The 24276-nt window shown below is 41.4% G+C and overlaps 2 protein-coding genes across 2 annotated transcripts in view; one reads left to right on the forward strand and one right to left on the reverse strand.

The window, feature by feature from the left end:
- Positions 1-6020, forward strand: part of LOC118404685 (3 beta-hydroxysteroid dehydrogenase type 7-like) — an 8310-nt gene extending 2290 nt beyond the window's left edge. The window contains exons 2-5 of the mRNA XM_035803928.1: positions 985-1148; positions 1593-1745; positions 2365-2622; positions 3107-6020. Coding sequence (XP_035659821.1) covers positions 992-1148; positions 1593-1745; positions 2365-2622; positions 3107-3651 — 1113 coding nt within the window. The 5' untranslated portion in view covers positions 985-991 and the 3' untranslated portion in view covers positions 3652-6020. The remainder of the gene's footprint in view (positions 1-984; positions 1149-1592; positions 1746-2364; positions 2623-3106) is intronic.
- Positions 3979-23753, reverse strand: LOC118404688 (NPC intracellular cholesterol transporter 1-like). Its single transcript, XM_035803934.1, has 23 exons — positions 23542-23753; positions 19591-19824; positions 18959-19240; positions 17995-18738; positions 17327-17536; positions 16393-16625; positions 16074-16174; positions 15462-15640; positions 14555-14683; positions 13963-14145; positions 13572-13686; positions 12994-13121; positions 12446-12583; positions 12033-12122; positions 11212-11402; positions 9963-10084; positions 9427-9553; positions 9175-9227; positions 8604-8745; positions 7933-8164; positions 7548-7661; positions 7001-7163; positions 3979-6438 (listed from the first exon to the last, which is right to left on the reverse strand). Exons 1-23 carry the CDS (start codon positions 23581-23583, stop codon positions 6284-6286), a joined length of 4107 nt encoding a protein of 1368 aa, XP_035659827.1. The 5' UTR covers positions 23584-23753; the 3' UTR covers positions 3979-6283.
- Between the last annotated feature and the right edge of the window lie 523 nt (positions 23754-24276).

Below are 24276 nucleotides of genomic sequence, written 5' to 3' on the forward strand. Positions count from 1 at the left end.
TAATTAGATTTGTTGTTGTATCTTTGTGGTCAGCCGTCATCAGCTTGAATAGACTGCCTAGGCTGGCCCAGTATAATGACTTGTTGTCATTTCCAATAAATAAAAAATAAATAAAAAAAAATAATAAAAAATTCGAAAATTTCACCAAAGAACTCGGTTCGCTTGCAATGGCGGGCGTGGATTACGATCTATTTGATTTATAAAAGCCTGTGTTATACAACTAATTAAGAAGCCTGGGTGATACGGAATGTTATCACCTGGTCCGGAACACCCGTATCGAACGTTATCGCAGCCCAGGTATGGCATAGAAAATGTTCTCTGGATGAGAATCTGCCGAATATTTGGTCTGAAAATTTGAACCTGGAAATCTAGCTAGAATAATACATTCCTGTTGTGAATCCGTTTCTATTTAGAAACTGTTTCTGAACTCAATCATACTAACTTCTTGCTCAAAATTCTCAGAGCATTTCAGCACATTTAGGCCCAAGTCATTAATTGTTATCTTTATCGTGCACGCATGACGTATAGAAGGCCCGGGCCATTCAGCTGTACAAATTGTGCAAATAACGTTATAGCTACCGGTACTTCACCGGATGAACAAAATAGAATAAGATAATAGATGCTTAAGGTCAGATAAGAATGGTGGGTTGTTTGATATGCTAATAGGATGATGTTTGTATATAAAGTGACGTGGTTTGCACTACTTATAGGGCCATAAATATTCTCTGGTTGAGAATCTGACGAACATTTGGTCTGAAAAACCTGTATCTGTTTCAAATCAGTTACTTAGGTGTTAGGAAGTCCAGTGTAATATAACCAGCTGCTGCCGCGCCGTGTGCCTGCGAAGCAGGTTTGTTATGCAGAATGGCGATAATACCAGTTATTCAGATACAGAATCTGGTTCTGTTGACAACCTGGTTCTACTTTGAATTTGTTTCTAATTCTGAATCCATTCATACATCTTGCACTGTTTTAACATTCTAGTAGCCCAATGACCAAGACTGAAGGCCTAACGTACGTGGTGACAGGAGGATGCGGGTTTCTCGGCTCCAACATTGTGGACATGCTGGTCCAGAAGGGCACGAACATCTCGGAGATTCGGGTGGTCGACACTAAACTGGACAACTTCAAGTCACCAGAGAAAAAAGGTAGATCGAGTTTAGGACTCAAATAAAGTGTTTATTTACTACTAGTGGTCTTCTAAGCAGTTAGTCTTTTGCACGTTTACGTATTGCTAGTGAACAATTAGAGATACAAGACAACTAAAGCTATGCTATCACTAAATCTACATTATTTATTATCACAAAATCTATTGTTTACATTTCTCCTCCCTCTTCTGAAAACAAATAATTACGAAATGTTAATTACAGGTTGCCCTCCCGCACACTAAAACATCTATTTATCGACATGATGAAGCATGTAAACAATGCTTTAACATGTAAACAATGATTAAACATGTAAACAAAATGTTTCGAAAAAAAAGAGAAAATGAATGTTTACAAATAAATATGTTTACAAATAGACATGTTTACAAATAGATATGTTTATAAATAAATATGTCACTGACCACTTGATGACGTATGACCTTGTAGGGATCAAGGTCACACCGATCCGTGGTGACATCACGGACGTGGCGCAGATGACGCAGGTGTGCGCAGGCGCAGACGTGGTCATCCACACTGCGTCAGTGATCGACGTCTTTGGATTGGTCAGCGAAGGGACCTTGTGGAACGTCAATGTCAAAGGTGTGTTGTCAAGGTCATTGTGGTTACATCTATATTCTTATAATTACCCGTATTTGTAATATCACACTCAATTCATTCTAGAAGCTGCAAAATAGAAACGTTTTGATTCATCTGAAGACTCCAAGGAGAAAATGGGTACCGATATATACCACGGTATATACCACTGGGAGACCGTGCTCCAGTGCTGTATCTTGAACCAGGATGCCTTTTTTCTTCTTCTACACGTAATAGCCTATTGGCGGTAGGTATTTGGAAGGGGCTAAGATATAGAATGTCTGTTTTTTTTAAAGATTTGTCTTCTTGTCCATCGCCTCCTGTACCCTAGGAAGGGAGATCCTACTCCAGTGCTGCGTTAACTTGGATGATCGTTGTTCTTCTGTGCTACTAATACTAGGAAACTAATAATAATAAGAGACAAAATAAATTTGTTTTCTTACATGTCCTTCTCCTTCTCCACACCAGGAACGGAGACCGTGCTATAGTGCTGTAACTTCAACGAGGATGTTTTTGTTTCTTCTTCTACACGAAGTACTCTATTGGCAAATGCTAGGACTCGATGATATATTGAAAAGACCTTTTTAAAGATTTGTCATGTTATGCACTTCCTTATTCAAACCAGGAACGGAGACGCTACTCCAGTGCTGCGTGAACCAGGACGTCCGTTCTTTCGTCTACACCAGCAGTAGGGAAGCCGTGGGGCCCAACAGCCGGGGCGACCCTCTGGAGGACGGAGACGAGAACACCCCGTACGACAGCTCCAGTCCCCTGCTGCCGTACGGACGGACCAAAGCGGCTGCCGAGGCGATGGTTCTGCAGTGGAACGGACGGCGCACAGACGGAGGGAAAACTCTACACACCTGTTCCTTACGGCCGGGAGGTACAGTCTGATTAAATCTCGCTTATAGCACCCCGCCCAATAATCGCCGGCCTCAGCGGGGAGGGGCCAGTTTCAGCCCCGGACAGCAGAGTTTGTTTCAAAGACTACAGTCAAACGTGCTACCTTAAGCTTCTCATGAAGTTCTCAGTCTTCCTCTTCTTTTCTTCTTCTTCTAGTGACGTCAGAGGAGTAGTGACTCTGGTATCCACATTGGGCTTCCCTTAAAGTTAAATTTGTCCAAGAGAGTTTTGATGAATCCCATTTTTAGTTGTGTTGAAAATTCTAGTCTTTTCTCAAAGGACCACTTTCTAAGCTCTTTTTTTTTTTCTCTAGCTATCTTCCGAATGATCTAGTAGGTGAGCCACTTTTCTACTGGACTTAAGTGCCCAAATGGACGATTGGAGTTTCTGAACGAGCGTTAGACAAGTTTGTTTGGTAGGAAGGAAGTTTTGAAATGCGCTTGCTTTTTGTTTCCTTACTGCAGGAATGTACGGAGGCTCCGGGTGGACCGTCATGAGGATCTGGCAGGAGTTTGGCAAGGAGCTCTTCAAGAAGCCACAAAAGCGCATCAGTCGCCCCTCCGTCAAGTCCAGCTGCCCTTACGTCGGCAACGTCGCCTGGGCTCACCTGCTGGCCGCACAGACGCTGTTGACGTCACCGAACAACGCCGGGGGCGAGGCGTTCTTCATTGATGACGACACACCAGCGAAGGACGAAGGGGCGCTGTACGGCGAGCTATGCGCCCCTATCGGAATCAGTTGGGATGACAGCTTGGTCCTCCCTCTCCCGATTCTGTACTCCATCGCCTATGCGCTCTCTTTCGTTAAATTCGTATGCAAGCCTTTTTACACCTTCGTTCCTCGCTTGACACCTGCCGTATTGACCATCGTAAACACGAATTTCTATTTCAACTATAAGAAAGCCACGCGCCTTCTCGGCTACAAGCCGCTCTTCTCTTGGGAGGAGTCCAAACAGAAAACGTGGGATGGGCTCCTAGAATGGAAAGCTAGAGAGTTCGATGCGTACTAGTTCAAGAAAAGAGTGAAAAAAAAGGGTACTCTGGATCAAAGTCTTATCAACTGTAATTTCCGACAAAAAATTGGACTTACCCCAATTTTCGACTGTCAAATTCACTCAAAGTTTCGACTGTTCAATGCCATTCGAGGGAAATGAGCAATTCTCTTCTTTTACTTTATGATAGGCTACTTGATATAATCAAATCAACATGATTTGATTACATCAAGTAAAGCAGCGTATTACTGTTGTGTGTAGTATTGCTGTTGTCTCCAGGATGCTTTAGAAGTAAGATCCCTATTGTTGATGGACTGAATCACCCAAAGAAAACAAACAAGATTGTTAGAACATCTATGTTTATTCCAATAAAACATCAGCCGATATTCACAAAATTCACAATGGCGCATATATATTGGGTCAGAGGTGATCTCCAAGTAGATCTTTTGGTTGGCAAGACAGTATCTATTGGCAGAAACACTGCCCATCAGCCAACAGAAAGATCTACTTGGAGATTGAGTCAGGGTTAACCTTAAACTAGCCAGGGGTACATACATGCACCACATTTGTTCCACTTACAGCAGACATTAGCAGGGTTAAGGTCAATAGTTCAGAACAGTTTTAAATCTTAAGTGTGTGGAATTCTATTTCTTATTTTAGGTCTTAACTCTAAGATATCTGCTGTACATGTACCTGCACACTTAATTCACTGCCTTCAAAAGTTTTTACACCAGTATCAACAATTCATGTCATACCAAAATTCCTGAAAACATCTTTCCACAATATTCACATTTAGTACATAGTAAAGCGTCTATGTTGAGCTACATTAAACATTCTGAAATTGGAATATTTTGAAGTTGCAAGGCAAGAATCAATCAATTTCATGCGCCATCTGCCAAGTGGTATCAGATGTAGAGCAGAGTTGAGAATTATAAGCAAGGCCACTTCAGCTTGACCTAACAGATCACATACACGTTGCTTCGGTACATTTTAAACATTCATCCATAAAATCTTTTTTGCATGGCCTGTCTATAATGTTGAGGTTATCAATTTGCTAGAAAAGGCACAAAATCATTCATAGTTAATGGTTGCAACTGCTTCGAGAACAATTAGTACATGTACTTAGCGAGCATGCATGATACACGGAGCAAAATAAAACAAGTAATCAACAACATAGCATAATACAAAGGATTAAGCAAGAAGATAATGTCTCTAAACAGTCAGAGGTTTCAGATAACATCCACTATCTTTTATCAGTGACTTTCATAATTGTCCGTTGCCGATGATAGGTAGTGGATGGTATTCTGAAACGTCTGGCTCATAGACTCTATATATGTAGTTGCTCCATTTTGTATTACGTTATGTTCTGCCTTGCTGCATATCCTTCATCAAGGAAACTAGACAGATTGCATTGTTGTGCATTTCTATAAGTCAGATGAATACAGTAACAGGAACATGTCCTGATACATCATCATCATTATACACCCGTGTAAACAATGAACTCTGCTTTATTTACAGAGTTCAAATTAAACTCAAAATTGCATTGACTTTACGGCAAAGCCTTTGTATGCTCTGCATAATATCTGTAAGCTGTGTAATTTGCTAATTACGCTAATTAACATAAAAATTCTTAATTAATCATGACCCTGAATAGTTACTGCCTGTATTTGACACAAAAAGATAATACATGATATTGCATAATGTAAGTTCAAATATATCATTCTACATTAAGATAACAATTCTGGTAGTTGTCATTTTACATTTTGTACAAGAGACATGGGATTAGCTGCTTCGGGAAGCTACGTCGAAACTTGAGTATATCACTGCTTCCTAGTGTGATTTGTAAGACTTTCTGAAGTTGGCAACAATCACTTAAACTATAGCCTGAACCCTGACGATGTTAAAACGATTGCAGCATGTGAATACCTGTCAGTAATTTACAGTTTTTGGTGCAGTAACAAATTTGTGCGTGATCAGTACAAAGTTAACAACACACATGAATTACACGCCACGATTTCCCCTCTCTTCGCTTACGACAGTTTAACTCTAAGCTGTAAAATTTCTCAAGTACATGTATCACAAACAAGCCTCATACAGACAGCAAGATAAAAACACGTTGTTGCAATTGTTTAAGTCTCGATCCACAGATCAAGAAGGTTTAAGAAAGGTTTGAAATTTGACAAAGTTGTCTCACAGACATTAAATTGATGAGAATATTTAGACCCCCCCTCTCTTAACCACATACTTCAAGCTAACAATTTTGCCACATTGAACAATTTTGCTACTTTTGTTAGTCACAATTTGCTACATCTACCTTTAAATCAACCTGATCACTTTTAATTTGGGAACCTGTTATCAAAATCAAACTTTCAGAGGGCACCATTTCAGAAGCCCTAGCCCTAGATTTAAATCAGTTTGAAAGTTCACATTTCACTTACAGAAATAAACTCCTCTTCACATATTGGTAACATCTTTTTCCACACCAATATGTAAAATGATAGAAGCTCTGGGTTCATTTGCTTTAAGTTGTGCCTAAAATGTGCACCTACTCCATAAAACTGGATTTCGAGCCCTGTTATAGAGATAATTGACTTAAAAAAACAGATGTTTATGTTCCCTAATTAGCAGTGACCAGTGTTGAATCAAATTCCTAAACATAGATGCCGTTGGACGTTCCTAGTGGTGCGTTACTTCCTGCTTCACGTCTCCGAGAGTCGTGTAGAAGCGGCGTTCTCTCGTTATTTACGGGCTGACTCTGAACGCCGTTCTGCTGTGAGAAGAGTTTCGCCTTGTTTACAGAAGGACCTGAAGGGGGCCAAAAATAAAATTGTCAGTTTCTGGACTATCCGTTACATTTTCACTAACCAATCTTCACATATGGTTCAGGTGAAGATTTTGTACACTTTTTCCTTACAAAGTAAAGTTCTTAGCTCAAACTTTTGACCAGTCCTCCTGTAATTTCTAACTTCAAATGACCAAAGACCATGTCGCATGCACAAGCAACTACATGATCACAAATGAAACTGGCAGGACACTATGTAATCAAACCATCAATCTCACAATACCAAAACCTGGAAAATATAGACTAAAACGACCACTCAAAAATCGGGAGCTCTGGTACAAATCACATGGTAACCAGGCTAGTAATAAAAATGATCCGTGAATAATTTGTGTTGAAAGAAAGTTAAGCATTACACAATTTGTTTGTTTCATATGAACTGGTCTGTACATTTTGAGACATCGGAGGACAACAAGCACTAGCAAAAGTTGTATGCTGACTCCTGCAATGAATGACTGACAGACTGACAGACAGTCCTTGTTGCTCACCTATATAACTGAGCAGCACAGGTAAGAAGATGAGACTTACCTATATAACTGAGCAGCACAGGTAAGAAGATGAGACCATGGGAGAACCCGAGAAGAACGATGCTGAGGTACATCCGGAAGTAGAACACCTGGAACAGCTGAGACTTCGCGAACGCCAGGACGACAATCCCGCCGAACTTCGTCAGTGTGATGCCACTGAAAACCTGCAAGAAGTACAGTCAAAACAACTACTGTTAACAAACTGCTTTCCTATTGCAAAAATATGTGAATCTAACAAAGTATAAAAGTGCAAGAATGTCATAAGACAGTGCAGGAATGTTATGTCATCTTAAAACTATCATATTATGATTTAATTGAATAACTGAAATTTGTCTTCATGTTTTCAGAACAGGGAAGAGACTTTGTAGATTGACTATGTTCTACATGACATTGTATTTTCTCGAAACATGTGAAGGTGTCTATTTCCTAAAACACAGGACCTCCAGATTACCCCCCTTTTAAAGGGGCCCTATTATGAGGCCTACCAGTAACATATACATGGGGGTTTCAAATCCCCAACCTTGCGCTGAAGGAAAAGCTGTACTTACAGAACTGCCCATGTGCACCAGAGCTTCCTTGGCTCTCTCCACGCGGGAAGTCTTTGTGCTGACAGCGAACGCCCGCGTCACGTGAGAACAGAACTCCACAGAAATACCCATGGCCTGGAAAGGAAGAAGCATAATTTAAAGTAAGATTCAAACTCACAGCAGTCCAAGTTCTTTTATTTCTAATAAAAAGAGGGCTCCCACAACATTGAATCTCTTGTAAAAGAAAGTATGCCTATCAAATCTAATAGTCAACACTAAAACTAAACCTGACATTCTAACCATAACCCTTTACCTCTAGCCCTGAAATTTCAATTCTAACTATAATTGTAATCTTGACCCTTCACCTCTAACCCTTGACCATTTGCCTCTAACCCCTGACCCTTACCATGACGAGGTTGACCAATGAGACGGCGTTGAGACTGATGCCCCAGAGGTACATGACCCCCATCATGTCCAGCACGATCATGCCGATGGTGAGGATGATGATGAGAGCGGAGACCAGGTCGAATCCCAGCATGCAGAAGGAGACCAGGAACACGGCCAGCGCCGACCAGCTCAGGCTGGTCATCGTGTCGTGGTAGATCGTCAGGTACTGCTCGTAGAACACGTAGAAGTAGCTGCAAGGAGGAAATTGAAGTTCGGTTAAGTTTTCTCATTCTTCCTAGACCTACAGACAGTAGGAACACTGTAACGGCCATAGGAAATTCCCCCGAGTACTGTAAATGCATTTAAGTTCGCGGGGATTTATTTTCGCGGTAGCCTTTAAAAGGAATTTTTGCAGTGGTTTTAATTTCGCAGTAACACCATAGACTGCAGTCTAATACCATAACAAAAAAATGTTCGCGGTGGTTTTAAGTTCGCGGTGAAGTGGTAACTGCGAAAACCGCAAACATTAATCCACCACGAACATTTCTGCATTTACAGTATCTCCTAAACTGACTGATGCTTGGATCATCTTGGAACATCTTTGATCTCATCGGTAAGGGAATACCTTGTAAGTTGTAGCTGTTGTCTGTGATGTTTAGATCACATCATTTAAAATATCTGTCATCTCACCTGTAAGGGAAGACCTTATACTTGTTGTCTGTGATGTTCATGGCTGTGGTGATGTTGCTTGCCAGCTCCTCGGCATACTTCAGTGCATTGATGTAGTCAGCAGATGTGTTGCAGTTTACGTGGTACGTCATGAAGTACGTCGCTGTGGACAAACAAAGAAAGAAGCAAGTAAACAAACTGTTGACACAAATTCAACATACAGAAGTCTGACTTCTTTGTTCTGGAGTGTAGAATTAGACATGAACAATTAGAAGTAAGGGTTTCACATTATTTTCTGCTTAGTTGTAGAAGACATTGTCAGGCAATAGGGGTCGTGGTAGACCGAGAAAAACTTGGACGGAGCGTGTTAGGAGGGACATTAAGGTAAGCTATCTAATGGTTGAACCCACTAGACAGAGCCGCATGGTAGTGGAGTGTGAAGACTAGCCAACTGCTGCCTACCCATGTCAGGGACCCCAGCAGTAGTATGATCGAATGATGGTTTTTGATCCCCTCACACTGGAAAGGACCCCTACTCTTTTTGATAAGACTAGTGGGTTCTTTTACACGAACAAACAAGTGTGAATCGTACCTCCTACGTCGTTGCGTTTCAGGTCCACTGCAGAGTTATAGGCAGCATGACCACTGCAAAATAACATTTCATATTAATCAGTACAATTAAATAAACATACACTGGAAATATTGAAAAACAATCAGAGTATCAACAATCAGAGTTCACTACCCACATTATTTCTAATTATGATTACCAATCATGTTTTTTTTTTCAAATGGACATCATTTAAAAATTTTTTTAACAATAATTTTTCCTGAGTAGTCAGCTCACCCTTTGGCACAGTCCGTTGTCGGGACGTCTGTGAGAAACATCGGCAGAAACTCCATAAACTCATCATGTACCGGCCGGATCCCGCGGTCTTTCGGGGAACGGCACCCCACACAGGTGTCGCTGTCAACTGTGGGGGCAAAGTTCAAGTTTATTCATGTTTACAATATGCAGTAAACAGTCACATGAACACATTAACTGAAACAGAGACACAAACACAGACTAAGGAAACGTCAAAGGTCTATGAACTGTTTAAAATTTGTACTAAACATACCCATGCAATAAAATACAGACAAAAACTACAGTATACATCATCATCATCAGCTCAGTGACTTGAAGCAATGTACACACTCATACAAATGTTACAATACACACACACACACACACACATGCACGCACATACATTAATACACACATTTTGAACCATACAATAAGAAAAACATACCTACAAACACACACGAGAAGACACACAAACACACACACACACACACACACACACACACACACAAATACTAACATGCAGGGGGGGGGGGTCTTACCTGATGCATTGCAGAACCTCTCCGTGTTGTTGTAGACCCTGCAGCAGGGGGGGTTGCCCAGGGGGTTCATCCAGTCAAAGTAGTCGTCCATCCATGAGGAGGGGGCCGCAAAGATCTTAGAACTGGGAGGAGACAAGCGACCAGAAAGGTTAGGACTTGGTCTTCCACTGTTTTAGATGCAGTATAATAGGGATCTGGCCTCTTACTACAGTTTTACAATGGAAAACGTTAGAACATGGTCTCTCACTTAGGTTTTCAAAGAAGTAGAATAGGGATCTGGCCTCTCACTAGCTTTATAGGGGTAAAAGTTAGGACATGATCTCTCACTGCAGTCATGAAAGCAGTAGAATAGAGTTTTGGTCTCTCACTACAGTTTTACAGCGGCAAAAGTTAGAATATGGTCTCTCAATGAAGTTTTACAATTGCATAGGATCTAGTCTCCCACTAGTTATATGTTTCAGATAGCATTCACTAGCAGTTACTGAAAATGATGAAAGATAGTGAATGATGTCTAAAAATGACAATCTTTAGAGAAATTATTTGGTTGTTTTTTTTACTTCGAATTCATATCAGATAATGTCTAACTAGTTAGCATCAAATGGCAGCTCACTCCAGACCCTTGTGATTTAGCCCCGCCACAATTTAGCCCTTGGCTGCAAAGAGAGAGTAGCTGGCCCACCCAATAACAATGAAACACAACCTTCATTGACATACAGAAGACAATTTGACCACAAACAAAAAAGCCTTACAAGTCAGCTATAAGATGTGCGTCCAGTATCGGCTGAACTGTGGTACTTACTAGTCAGCTATAAGATGTGCGTCCCCTATTTGCTGTACTATGGTACTTACTAGTCAGCTATAAGATGTGCGTCCCCTATTTGCTGTACTATGGTACTTACTAGTCAGCTATAAGATGTGCGTCCCCTATTTGCTGTACTATGGTACCTACTAGTCAGCTATAAGATGTGCGTCCCCTATTTGCTGTACTATGGTACTTACTAGTCAGCTATAAGATGTGCGTCCCCTATTTGCTGTACTATGGTACTTACTAGTCAGCTATAAGATGTGCGTCCCCTATTTGCTGTACTATGGTACCTACTAGTCAGCTATAAGATGTGCGTCCCCTATTTGCTGTACTATGGTACTTACTAGTCAGCTATAAGATGTGCGTCCCCTATTTGCTGTACTATGGTACTTACTAGTCAGCTATAAGATGTGCGTCCCCTATTTGCTGTACTATGGTACCTACTAGTCAGCTATAAGATGTGCGTCCCCTATTTGCTGCACCAGAGAGTCTCGGTTACACCCACTGCTGCCACAGATCATGTTCTGTCCTTCCTTCGTCGTGTAGTCGTGACCTTCCTCCACCACAAAGTACACCGGTGCTCCGACCTTCAGGTACCTGCTGATGTTGGAGAAGTACTCAAGAACGTACGAGTCCTGGGAGAGAAAATACATTTTTATTTATCTATCTATTCATTGATTCATATTCAAATCCAGTCCTTGATGAAAGACAGGGAGGAGTGGAGAAGACTTTCAAGCTTGGCTCGAGCGGGTGCTCGACCAAAGTAAAGTAAGTAAGTGAGAGTGAGATCTGTGAGGTGTGGGCAACAGGATTAACAAGGCTCACACCTCCAGCATACAATTAAAACAAGCTATGAACTATACAAAATAAGCAAACAAAAAACTAAGTACGCAAAGCATTCTCATTTAAAAGAAAAGAAAATCATGTCAAGACTACACAGTACTATATACAATGAACAATAACAGAAACGTCTCTTACAGGATTTGTACATTCAAGTCCAAACTGCCAAAGATAACCACTTGGAACCAATAAAATCTGGTCTGTGTAGACATGCAATCTCCATAGACAGGCTTTGTGAGACTTCTGTCAATGGGAAATTTATCTAAGGGCCACCCCCAAAAGTTGTCACAATGTCCAGGTGGTCCTTATGTAAAGGTGGTCAATTGTACAGGTCTGACTGTATTTGTAACATGTATTTTGAAAAGGAGCTGCAAGATACTCCTCACAAAAAACAAGACCTTGTGGAAAACATTTTTCAGTCTTACCTCGGGCATGGAGAGTTTTTGGTCAAGTCCGACGTCCAGTTTGTTTACAACGGCTCCACTGTAGGCAACTGCACCCGCAAACAACAAGATCTAAAGACAACAAATAATTCTGTTTAACTCTACATTGTATTTCCAATCTACAGTCTACTTTCAGGAAAGAATGTTAACAAACTTCTAGACATTTCATTTCTGGGTTATCAAAACTGAAAAGTATATGTGGACATGTGTAGCATGACTGTGTAGTCCAGTGGTTAGTGGCCCTGCCTTTTCACCTTTGTCAAAAAGGATTAATTCATATGTTGGGTAGCGTTTGTGTGTGCGTTGGTGTGTTCGTAAAAGACCAACATAACTCGAGAACCTGGATGGATTGTATTGATATATTGTATGCGGGTATGAGAGAAAGTGTTACTTACGACAAAGGGTCGAATCCAGTCCTTAAGCACGATTGGCGCATAGATATGCTTGACGAAAGCGTAGAGGAACCCTTCCGACTTCGGGACGTCGCTTTTCCCCGCGACCTTCACACAACAGCAGAAGTCCATCCTGTTGTTCTGAGATTGGGGTTGAAGGTCAAAGATCAGATCAGGGGTCAGAAGTTCACAACAGGACATGTAGTGACAGGTCAGCACAACAATAATGAAAATGAAAACTTTTGTTTATCAACCTTTTATGAAGCTATATTCTTTCACTACTTGTAATTTGATGTTTGAAAAGCTGAATGCTATACCCAGTTTCATTCAGTATGAGAAGCAAATTTGCCGGTCTTTTTAATACTTTTGTCTTCCAAAAGGCCAAAGGGTTATAGAAAAGATAAACACCTATAGCACCAGTAGTGGAGCTATACAGTGTATTACAGCAACGTTGGGGTAATGCTGGCTCTTATGGGGTGGCATACCCTATACTGTATTCAAAGAAAGGTGTTGGAAGGATTTTAAGAGTTTTTAATGAATTGTTAACGAACCTCCTGTCTTCGTGCGTCGATGGTCAGTAGACTAACGAAGCATGTGATCTGTAGCAGGAAGTCGAAGAACACGGCCAGACCGGCGTACAGCGAGAACACACGCACCGCCGGCATGTTGGACAGACCACCTGAAAAGGGACAACATCAGCACTGTAAGAACCTTGAACTGAGGATTTATGTGCTCTTTGTACTTATGATTACACATGTACAATAAGAGAAAACCATTGATAGCTATTGATACATGTCAAAATTTTCAATGAACACTGTCGCCTTCTTCAGGATCAATACTGATGACCAATCACTTCAGAACATAAACTAGCAATAGTTACGCATGATCTTATGGATACATGATGTCGACAATTGATCAAACATGGAAAAAAGTTTAGCATGATACTTTGATTACTTCCAACACAGATAAGCTTTCAAGAGAAAACAGCTTTAAGGAGGATGCTGCAGCAGTGCACATGAAGACCAAACCGATTGTGACAACAGTGAATGGATGAATGAATCAATCAATCAATGAAGGAATGGATGGATGGAGGAATGAATGAATCAATGAAAAAAAATGACTGCCTTACCGAGACAGAAGGCGACAGTTTCGGAGAAGCTTGTGAGGAAGAGGCTGGGTGCGACCTGCCCGAGGATACGGGCAATCTGGTCCTCTAGCTCCTCATTCTTCCTGCGCTCGTCTCGCTGGGGAAACACAAATCAATAAATCAACTAATCAATCGATAAATCAATCAATCAAATATCAACAAGTCAATAGTCTCTTCCTATTTTAGTTTGTCCTATTCTTGGACCAAAGCCTGTTCTTTCAGTAAACTTTACCTAAGTCAATATGCAACTTCTAAAAGACCCCAAACGTGCCACAAAAGGCACCTCAACCATACAGAGGCACTTCTACAAGACCCTGAACATGCTCAAATCTATCTTAAAAACAAGAAGCAGTAACTGTTCCTTTCTCCGTACCTGGAAGGCCTGTACCAGGATGAAGATGTTGTCCACCCCCACAGCCAGCACCAGGAAGGGAACCACCTCGATGATGATGAGGGTGGCGGGAATCCCCGCGTAGCTGAACACGCCGATGGAACATGCCGTCGCACACAGCACGATCAACACTCCGCACAGACCCAGCGAGATCTTGGAGTCAATCTGGGGAAGGAAACATCAAAGTCAATAAATCTGTAGGAAAATGTACCATCAAATATAAAATAAAGCCCATACCATTAAAGAATGACAAGACAGAAATTACTAATAAAAATGATCAGAAACCTTTCAAGCCATTAACTACCAAAACAGAAAAATGTTGATATCAATGAAACTGATGTTTCTAAGTCAGCTTTACAGTTCTTCTTCACTGGAGTAAGGAGGCTTTAGGTCCATTGGAGGACAACAGTCCAATGGATAATTGGACAACTTTTTATTTCAGGATTATAATAGCATTTGTGGGATGAATATAAGACAATAGTAGGACTACAGGATAATAGTAGTAGGACGATTACAGGAAAGCAGTGGGACAACTACAAAACAACTGTTACAGTAGGATGGCTCCAGGACTGACCAGTAGACGGCTGCAGCTGTAGAACTGCCCCAGAGCGATGGAGATGTAGGCGAACATGATGAGGTAGCTGACCAGGATGGTGTAGATGTCTGTGGCACTCTCACGGTCAAGCTCATCCTCAATAGACCTCTGCAATATCAACAAGAAATGCTTGTGAATTTCTGAATGTCTTTGGACCAAAAGCAACAAGATGTCAGGTAAGAATCTTAATGAGAATCTTCAAGACACTTCAAGAAATTAGTGTCTCCAATGCTCAAACCAATAGACTGCAATTCCCTTCTCCACTACACCATCAATTCGTACAACAGACAAGTGCAAACTGTGTCATAGTCAAATGTTAAGTGTGCTTGTCAAATCTCTGGTTTTCGTATTTTAACTATGTGGGACTATATTGCAATGATCAATATTCATTATTGATTGTATTATTGCTATGTCAATTTTAACTGAAGAAAGAAAGAAAGAAAGAACAGCTATCCATGGACTATACCACACTACTTTCAGGAATTATGATGTTGGCTTGTGATGCTGCAGTACCGAAAACACAAACACAGACAGCAACTGTTACAGTACCGAAGCCGGAGGTGAAACCTTCCCTTACCTGTGCAGTAAAGCTGATGCTGACGGGATCTGCCGGATCCGTGTACGTTTTCATAAAGTTCGCAAAGCCTTGCTTTATAAATTCTATGTGCAAACACACAAACACAGACAACAACATCACCCCTGTCGGACGTGAAACCTTCCCTTACCTGTGCAGAAAAGCTGATGCTGAGGTTAAAGTTGGCGGGATTCGCAGGCTCCGTGTAATTTTTCATGAAGTCCACAAAAGCCTTGCTTTATAAATTCTATGTGCAAACACACAAACACAGACAACAACAACACCCCTGTCGGACGTGAAACCTTCCCTTACCTGTGCAGAAAAGCTGATGCTGAGGTTAGAGTTGGCAGGATTCGCCGGGTCCGTGTAATTTTTCATGAAGTCCACGAAGGCCTTCTCCCACGCCAGCGCCCGGTTTACCTCCGTCTCGTTCAGCGAGTTGTCCACAACAAATGTGATGATCAATGCTTCTGCCTGTGTGAAGTTCTCACCTGAAAGAAGGAGCAGCGTCTTAAGAACATGGGAATATCTTCAAGACATAGGGATGTCTTCACATGAAACCGTGTGTTAAGACAAACAGGAAATCTAACTAACTAAAGGTACTGAGATCCGCATGACATTGTGTCATTTACATGACTTTATGTTTCTTGAAGTCTTTTTTCATTCCGCCATTTGTTTCTTTCTTTTTCATCATACAAAATCTTACTTTCTTAGCTATTGAAGAAGGATAAAGAATAAAATCTGTAATTCAGCGTCAAGTCTCTTAAGAGAATTTATCTAGTGGCTTGATTCATTTAGTAAGTTAGTTAATGTTTTGCCTGTCTAACCTTCACACAAACACATTAAACACCTTAGTTTTGTATTTCTTTTGACAATCCCAGCCAGCCCCTTGTTTTAATCTTTCCTTCCCTCTTTCGTTCTTACCTTCGTACCCTCCCAGAGCGATCCATGGGAAGACAGGCCCACCAAACGTGCCGAGGCACGATGTGTGTAGCTGGGTGGTGTCATTCACAGACGCTGGGGCTCTGTATGGGGGAAACACACACACTGGTTATCCTTTATCATTTACAGATGCTGGGGCTCTGTATGGGGGAAATATAAACACTGATTACCATTTATTATCTCAAGAATCCTGGGGTTATGTAAGGGGCTAAACACCATTTTCTAAAGTATCAGGCATCACATGTACATGAGACAAAATTACCAACAAGAAAAGAAAACTTTTGCAATTACTAGTACTTACTCTGCGCAGTACATGAGATGAGTGTGGTAGTCAGCATAAGTATAGAAGAAGTCCCCAATCCTGAGATCTAACATGTGGTGGCTGTTCTGGAAGTAGTTCAGCGGGCTCATGATGGTACAGTTGTTGTTGACGGGCGCGAGAGGCTTCATGCAAATGTCCTCCAGGGTGATGTTACGCTTCTCCTCCTCATACCAAACCTGCAGCTGCTCGATGTTTGTCTGGAGGTCAAGGATCTGAAAAGGAGAAGGTTAAGACATTAACTGAGAATCTTAAGACATACACTCATACAATATAGTCAAATCTACCCATTGATAGAAGACTGTTTGAAACATTGTAAGTTGTAATATTCTTTACATAAAAATCTTGAATTTCCCTCTCCAAGTTCAGGTTGGCATGTTGAAGGCTTGCTCTAAGTCTAACTGAAATGTTGGAAGCAAAATTCCCTTAGTGTATTCCCCTAGGTATTTTCTAATGGTACATGCGTTAAAGTACATGTAGGTATGCAGAATGTATTACAAGCAAAGCAATGATCTAGTAACAATTGATAAACATTTCCTTATAGGATATACAGAGGATAGCTGCCGACAGAGCTTGCTGGGCCAACCTGACTGCCTCATGTGTCGGACGACACGGGAGCCCCTAAGTAAGTAAGTGCTGCTAGAAAGGATATGAACGTGAATATTCTTGGTTCGTAACTCTAGATCTGGTGCTTAAAAGCAAGACTACTTCTTGTTCAGCAGTTGTTTCTATCTGTACTTGCTAATAGGTAATCCGTAGTTGGTCAGTTTATTAGTCATTTTGTTAGGAACTTAGAAGATTCCTCTGGTACTGAAAGGTATGACTATTTCTTGTTCAGAAGTAGTTGATCAGTAGTTGGTACAGCTGGTCAGTTTATTGGTCATTTTGTGAGGAACATGGAACAATGAAAACTCACCTGGTGTAAGATGTCCTTCCTGAGCACAGGTGAGAATGGGATGGGGTCACCTGAGGGGTAGGGGTCGTAATTGGTCCACTCGCTGCCCGGTGCGGTGATGATCAGCTGTTCAGCGCGGTAGAACGGGCCGAAGTGCTGGTCGAAGTAGTCCTTCTGTACGCGGGAACGGCTGTCCGGCGCCGACCACAGCAGGACAGGGTCCGTTACAACCTGGTTTGTAATTTATGGAATCAATTTAACTGTAATATCCAACACAAAAATTGGACTCACCCAAATTTTCGACTGAACAGCACCAGTCTTTGTCAAGGAATGAACAATCCACTGCAAACCTCAAAAGTTTCCCAACATATTCACATAGAATCACCGGGTCATTCGGTTTCACTGGTCTGGACAAAGTTAAAATCTTGGGACATAGAGCCAGACTTTTTTGCTAGAGGGATCAAAGAAGCCATCTACATCAGAGCTTTACAACCATCCCTGAACAGAGTCGGTGGCGGCATAGACTTTTTGCAACCTACGATCCACTACTTACTGAGTCACGTGTTCTATCTGCATAACATGACGTCAGGATAGCAGTGGATTGTTTATTCCTGCTTACAACTATTTATACACCATATGACTCTACTTCTGCTACTTAGTATGTTATATGTACCAATAAAGAAACAAACCTGGAACTTGGCCAGACCAGCTGCACAGGTTGCGATCACCGCCACGCCACACACAAACACTATGACAGGATGGCGGGCGCAGAACAGACCCCAGCGCTGGAACACGTTAAACATGAAGTTTTCCATCATCTCTCCACACTTTTCAAAACAACCGATGTCCGCTGAGGTCACGATCTTTTGATTTACAAGTGCTGGGTCGCTGTTGATACTGTCTTCACCCACAAACGAACACAAGTCGTCACTGTCGGACGGTTTCGAGCCACATCGACGAATCAGGAACGTCAATGTCAACACCATACAGAACAGGAAAGCGAACCCAACGTACGAAAATGACATCACGACTGTCATCCCGTCGATGCCGAAGATTTGCCATTTTTTCGCTGGTGGGGGTGGTTCGGGCCGCGGCCCACAGACCGCGGGACAGTCCTGACAACTACACGCGGCGCTCACGTCATCCGGGCTCTGCGCGCACGAGAACGCTTGATCGTCCATCGGGTGGATCGTGGAGTTCGGTCCCGTATTGTTGATCACAAAGTTGATCTGGAAGGGCGTCTGACCGTTGTCCTTGCTCCCCATGTAGCCAAGCCAGATCTCGGGGCTGGTGCAGTCCTTAGCGGCCATACCGCACAGGATGCTCAGTGCTCGCGAGTTGCTGGCGGGAAACTGAACCATCTGGCAGGAGTTGTACAGCCCCCAGGCGAAGTCGAAACTGACGTAGTAAGTCACCTCCACAACGTTGTACTGCTGGGAATAGATAAGATTGCACAAAATGGAATTAAGCACCCTATTATTGCATTCTGCACTACAAAACCTTGTTCTTTCAGTCATCAAGTGATTTTCAAATGTTGAGCTTTCCCGTACAAAAAAAATAAGTTTCAAACTTTTTTGTGCGGGACAGAGTTTGCTTGAGAAAAGGTGTAATTCAGCTTATATTATAGAATGGTAAAAAGTCATAAGTAGTTACCTGGGTGTCGTTTCCTACACTGAACACATCACTCCTCGGTTGCAAGACGTCGTTTTCATTGAGCTGTATGATTGGCGCTTCATTGGGAGTTTCAATGAAAGCCGTGAGGTTGTGGGCTGCGAAGGATGGGGTGTGGAAGGGGGTCTGGGTTGGGGGCGTGTAGGGGGAGGTTTTGTCGATGGTGATGAAGTTGCTCCCGTTAGGTGAGCAAGTCAACTCGCAGTACAGGCGCACAAGGTTCTGGAAACATGAGGGACACCTCTGTAGGGCCTGCTGGGGGACCTGTATGTGGGGGGGAGAGTGGAAATTATCAGTCTATTTCAATTGCAAATCCATGCTCACGGACAAAACAATACAGTATATACGATGTGGATAAGAGAAGACAATGGTAGTGCTCATATAGTTGTGTAGTACATATGTTTTTACCAAACACACATGGATACATTACATATAGTATGATATACAGTTTTTTATACAGACATATGCATGCTAGTACTCTCTTACACACGCAAAACAAAAAACACAAACACACATGCATTGATGAAAATGTGTTTTCATCAGCACAAAAAAATAACAGATTTTATAAGGAAAATCAACAAACAATGAAAGGGACAGAACAAACAATCCGTTACCTGCATGTTGTTCTGTAAGGTCTTGATCTGATTGATGTCGCAGCAGACCTTCGGCGGAGAGGATCCATCCCCCGCGAGGTGTGGACACAGCTGAGACAGGATATCCCGACCCTCCCTGTCCTCCAGGGGTTTGGGGGGCCCCGTGTACTCACAGTTATAGTGCTTGCTTCCTAAGCTTGCTCCACACTCTCCGTGCCACACGCAGTGGCCTTCATCCGCACATCTTACAACAACCTGTACACAACACAACACAAAATGTATAGTTAAAGTATCATTAAGTTGTTCTCCAGTGGTTTGGGAGGCCCGGTATACAGGCAGTTGTAGTACTTGTCTCCTGGCTGTCTCCCACATTCGCCGTACCACACACAGTGGCCTTCATCCGAACATCTTACAGCGACCTGTACAGAATACAACACAAAATGTACAGTCAGTATCATCAAGTTGTTCTCCAGTGATTTGGGTGGCCCGGTATATAGGCAGTTGTAGTACTTGTCTCCTGGCTGTCTCCCACATTCGCCGTACCACACACAGTGGCCTTCATCCGCACATCTTACAGCGACCTACACACAACACATCACAAAACGTAGTGTCAGTACCATCAAGTTGTTCTACAGCAGTTTGGGAGGCCCGGTATACAGGCAGTTGTAGAACTTGTCTCCTGGCTGTCTCCCACATTCACCGTACCACACACAGTGCCTTCCAATTTCATCCGAAAATCTTACAGCAACCTACATATAACACAACACAAAATGTACAGTCTGTATCATCAAGTTGTTCTACAGCAATTTGGGAGGCCCGGTATACATGCAGTTGTAGTACTTGTCTCCTGGCTGTCTCCCACATTCACCGTACCACACACAGTGTCCTTCATCCGCACACCTTACAACAACCTATACACAACACAAAATGTGGAGTCATGATCAGCATCATCGAGTCTGTGCAACACAACCTGCACTTTCTACTGTCTCGTCTCGTTTTTGCAAATGTTGCCAAAGCAAAGGGAGTTAGTCAACTTATGGGGCTATACCATCCCTTACGGGGTGACATACACTTGCTGTAGCTGATACAAGATGGTGTCTCCTGTCCGGGTGAATGATGTAAAAACTTAAAAAAGGAAATTAAAAAATTAAATCTTGAACACCAGTATTATTTCCTTTTCACATGAAAAGATTCTGGACAACTTGGTTATAATTAGTCTTGTTAAAATGTACATACATGACATAGGACTAGGAGACTTTATCTCCCTTTACAAAACACAACTACTTAAACATCTTTATTATGTTTATTTGCATTACAAAGAAAGAAATCTTACAGTTACATCACATTTAGAGGGAGAGAATAACAATTATCAGACACAGGTGACATAAGCTGCACTGATGACATGTTATTGTTAAGCATCTAACGATTTCTCAACAAAACAAGCTAACGCTAAATCAACAAAGTTTTGCATTGTGTCCACATTTGATTGATTTGCTTCTCTGTTATCTTACACCATCATGTTCCATTATTTAGAGCTGTGGTCAGTGGTCACATTTGTCTACTTAAAAATATACAAGTATAAGCTAAATTTGCACCTATAAAGTCATTGTCAAAGTATGACATATGTTCACATTCATTTTTTTTTATAATGTGATCATTCAGAAGTTGCTTCTCTGGATATACCAGCTGTTTAGGCCAGCTGTAAAATCATTCCTACAAGTTCACAACAGTGGCGCACTAGTCACCAAATGTCTTTCTCAAATTTGCTGCTTATTGTCTTCAAAGTTCATGTTACTGAACTGTCAGTTTCTTTTTCTTTACTGCAACCAACCAAAGAGATCCAAAATGATACACTTGGAATTTTTTTTGTTAAATTGTGGCCATTTTTTCTCCGTTTTTGTGTGATTCAAAATCAACTCAAGACAAGAAAACGATGTTCAGCTGCCAACTCACACCATGGTACCTAATCAATGTGTTTGTTTTTTGCAAGTGAATGATGACCCATCCCGAAATGTGCCATTTTAATTTGAGCTCCAGACACATTTTTAATTAGCTGAATAAGCCCATAACAACCTTATTTGGTGGTTCTGAACAAAAAAAAGCTGAATTTTAAGATTAACATGATAGCAGCATGTCTACTCACTCAGAGTTTAAATTTTCATCCCTTCACTCTCTAAATAAAAAAATGTACACTGTAAATTTTCACTGTCAGAGAACTGTACAAAATGTCCATGGTATGGCCTAATAAGGGAAAAATTGATGAGGATGAGCTGATCGGATGACAAATTACTGGGAAATCTATTAAGACACTGAAACAGTTTCTATTCCTTTTTTCCATTTCAGTTCATGATCAGCTTCTCTTTATTCAGTGACGTACCAACCTGATGAAACTATTCACGAATGTGACCCATAGCACAAATCATACATGACCTAAAACTGACCCTTCAAAATACGGTTACTAGTCTTTTCGTCCCCTAGACCATTCGTCCCCGTCCTCGGCATGGACGTTTCGTCCTCGGATGATGCTTGTCTATGCAACAAGTTATTGTCAAGTCACAAAATTTCTATAACTTTTTTTTAGTATAAGAGTTTTTATCAAACTTCTATTAAAAAAAGTATTTTTGATTTGCTTTAGTCTTCCACTTTCGATAAGCGGCACAAAACCAAGGACGTTGATGTAACGTCCTTGAGTAAAACATTTTCATGCCGCCGGGTCCGCCATCTTGGATGTTTACGCATGTTGCAAAGCGCTCTTGCGCACCTTTTACCGAGTTTGTCTGAGTAAATAAGCAAACTTATAGGAAACTTTAACAACATAATTGACTGTATGCACATTTTGAAAAACATTAAGATATTCATGTTGGTGAATTCAACAATGATCCGGACCGACTGGAATTATATTGTAGTCAGAGTGTGGCGCCGTCCAACGAAGGACTGAGCAACTATTTTCCCGATATAAGCGGTCGGAAAATGCTTTCAAAGTATTAGATTTAATCAACTACGGAATAAGACGTGATAAAATGTCTTATAAGTTGCCTTTTGGGGGTTAAACACTGTAACATGACGAGGACGAAAGAACCATGACGAGGACGAAACATCCAAAACGGGGACGAAATGACTAGGGGACGAAAGATCTAGGGGACGAAAAGACCTGATACCCAAAATACAGCATCCTCGGGTTAATGTTTAGTCCAGGTGTACTCTGACCTCACGAGGTCTTTATCGGTAAGCTAAATAAAGGTCGTTCAACCTTCGTGGGTTCTAAAAGAGGCAACTAGAAGATGATCAAAGGTTGTCTTGTGCGCACTTTTGGAGTAGAGTTCTTGAGTTGTGTAGGACTAGTACGTTTGAAAAAAACAACTTCACAAGGCCTATGAATTCTTCAATTTTTTTAATCTTTTAATATTTGTTCAAATTCGGGTAGTGGGTGTTTCAATAATTGTCTATGATAATGCATCAAATGGTTACGTTCATTTTTTTTCAAATCCAACCCTGAAGTTAAACACCTTTTGAGTGAATTTTTTAGTAAAACATTAAAGAAAAACGTCTTTCTAAGCAGCATGTTCAATCATATGCTAAACGTTAGTATAACAACATACATGTAAATTATGGCCCCAGATTTATAGAACAATCTTTGAGACCATGGGATCGGCTGTAAAAACAAGCCCTTGGTAAAACTAACATAACCTCATAAATACATCGTCATCTGACACGAAATTATAAAACATAGTGGGGAGGGGGGCAAGATACAGAAAACCACAACTAACACGTCCTCTTTTTCGCCCTTTCTCTTGAAAAAATAGGCACTAAAACCTCACAGTGACTGTCTTTACTAAAGTTGTACACATTACGTGACATTTTCTCACGTGAGAGGCTGACTAAGGTGAATCGAGGTAACTAGGGATCATCTTTTTTTCATAACATCATAAAAACATCACGACGAATAATTTTCAGTCTTTTGGACACACTCACCAGGCAGGCCGCTGTCACCCACAAACGTAGCCATTTCCACATCTTTTCAGGCCGCGGAAAACTCCAAAATCTTCTCCCAAAACGTCCACGAAGGTCCAAGTTAGGTAACTCAAGGTAAAAACGTCAGAAAAAGGCCGTTTCGAAGTCCGAAGGTTGGGGACTGTGTGAGTCACGAGATGAATAACACAGCCTATTGGCCATATATGGGCAACGGAACATCGTACGATCACGTGCACGGAAGGACGAGCACAAAATTAGAAGATTAGGGTTGAAATAAATACTTTTATTTCTGTTATCAGTACAAGAAAATCATACTAAATGGATCTAAAATTATAAAAATGTAGTTTTCGTAACATTTAAGATCATATTTGTTCCGCCATAATGATAGTTTTTAGACCAAAACTTACACATTCATACAGTATTTCTGCCCCGTTTGGAAATGTAATCTTCAGGGCGGGCCAACTACTATGTAGGGGGTCAAATTGCCTTTCTCACCAAGGATGCGTACTGTAAAATGTGGATGAACTTTGCCGGTTTAGTCCAAATATGCCATTTAACAATATTTTACGTTCTTCTGGGGAAAAGATGTTCATGTACTCTCTAATATAGAGAAGCATGGCTCTTGCGTGAAAAAAGCACCACACCCTAACGTAAGGTTACCAGTTTACGGTCGATTTGTTAATAATGCCGTTTTATGGAAAGCGCGCAGGTCGGGAAGTGAAAATCTGTCCTTAA

This window comes from Branchiostoma floridae, chromosome 17, assembly GCF_000003815.2.
Source record: "Branchiostoma floridae strain S238N-H82 chromosome 17, Bfl_VNyyK, whole genome shotgun sequence".
Lineage (NCBI taxonomy): Eukaryota > Metazoa > Chordata > Leptocardii > Amphioxiformes > Branchiostomatidae > Branchiostoma > Branchiostoma floridae.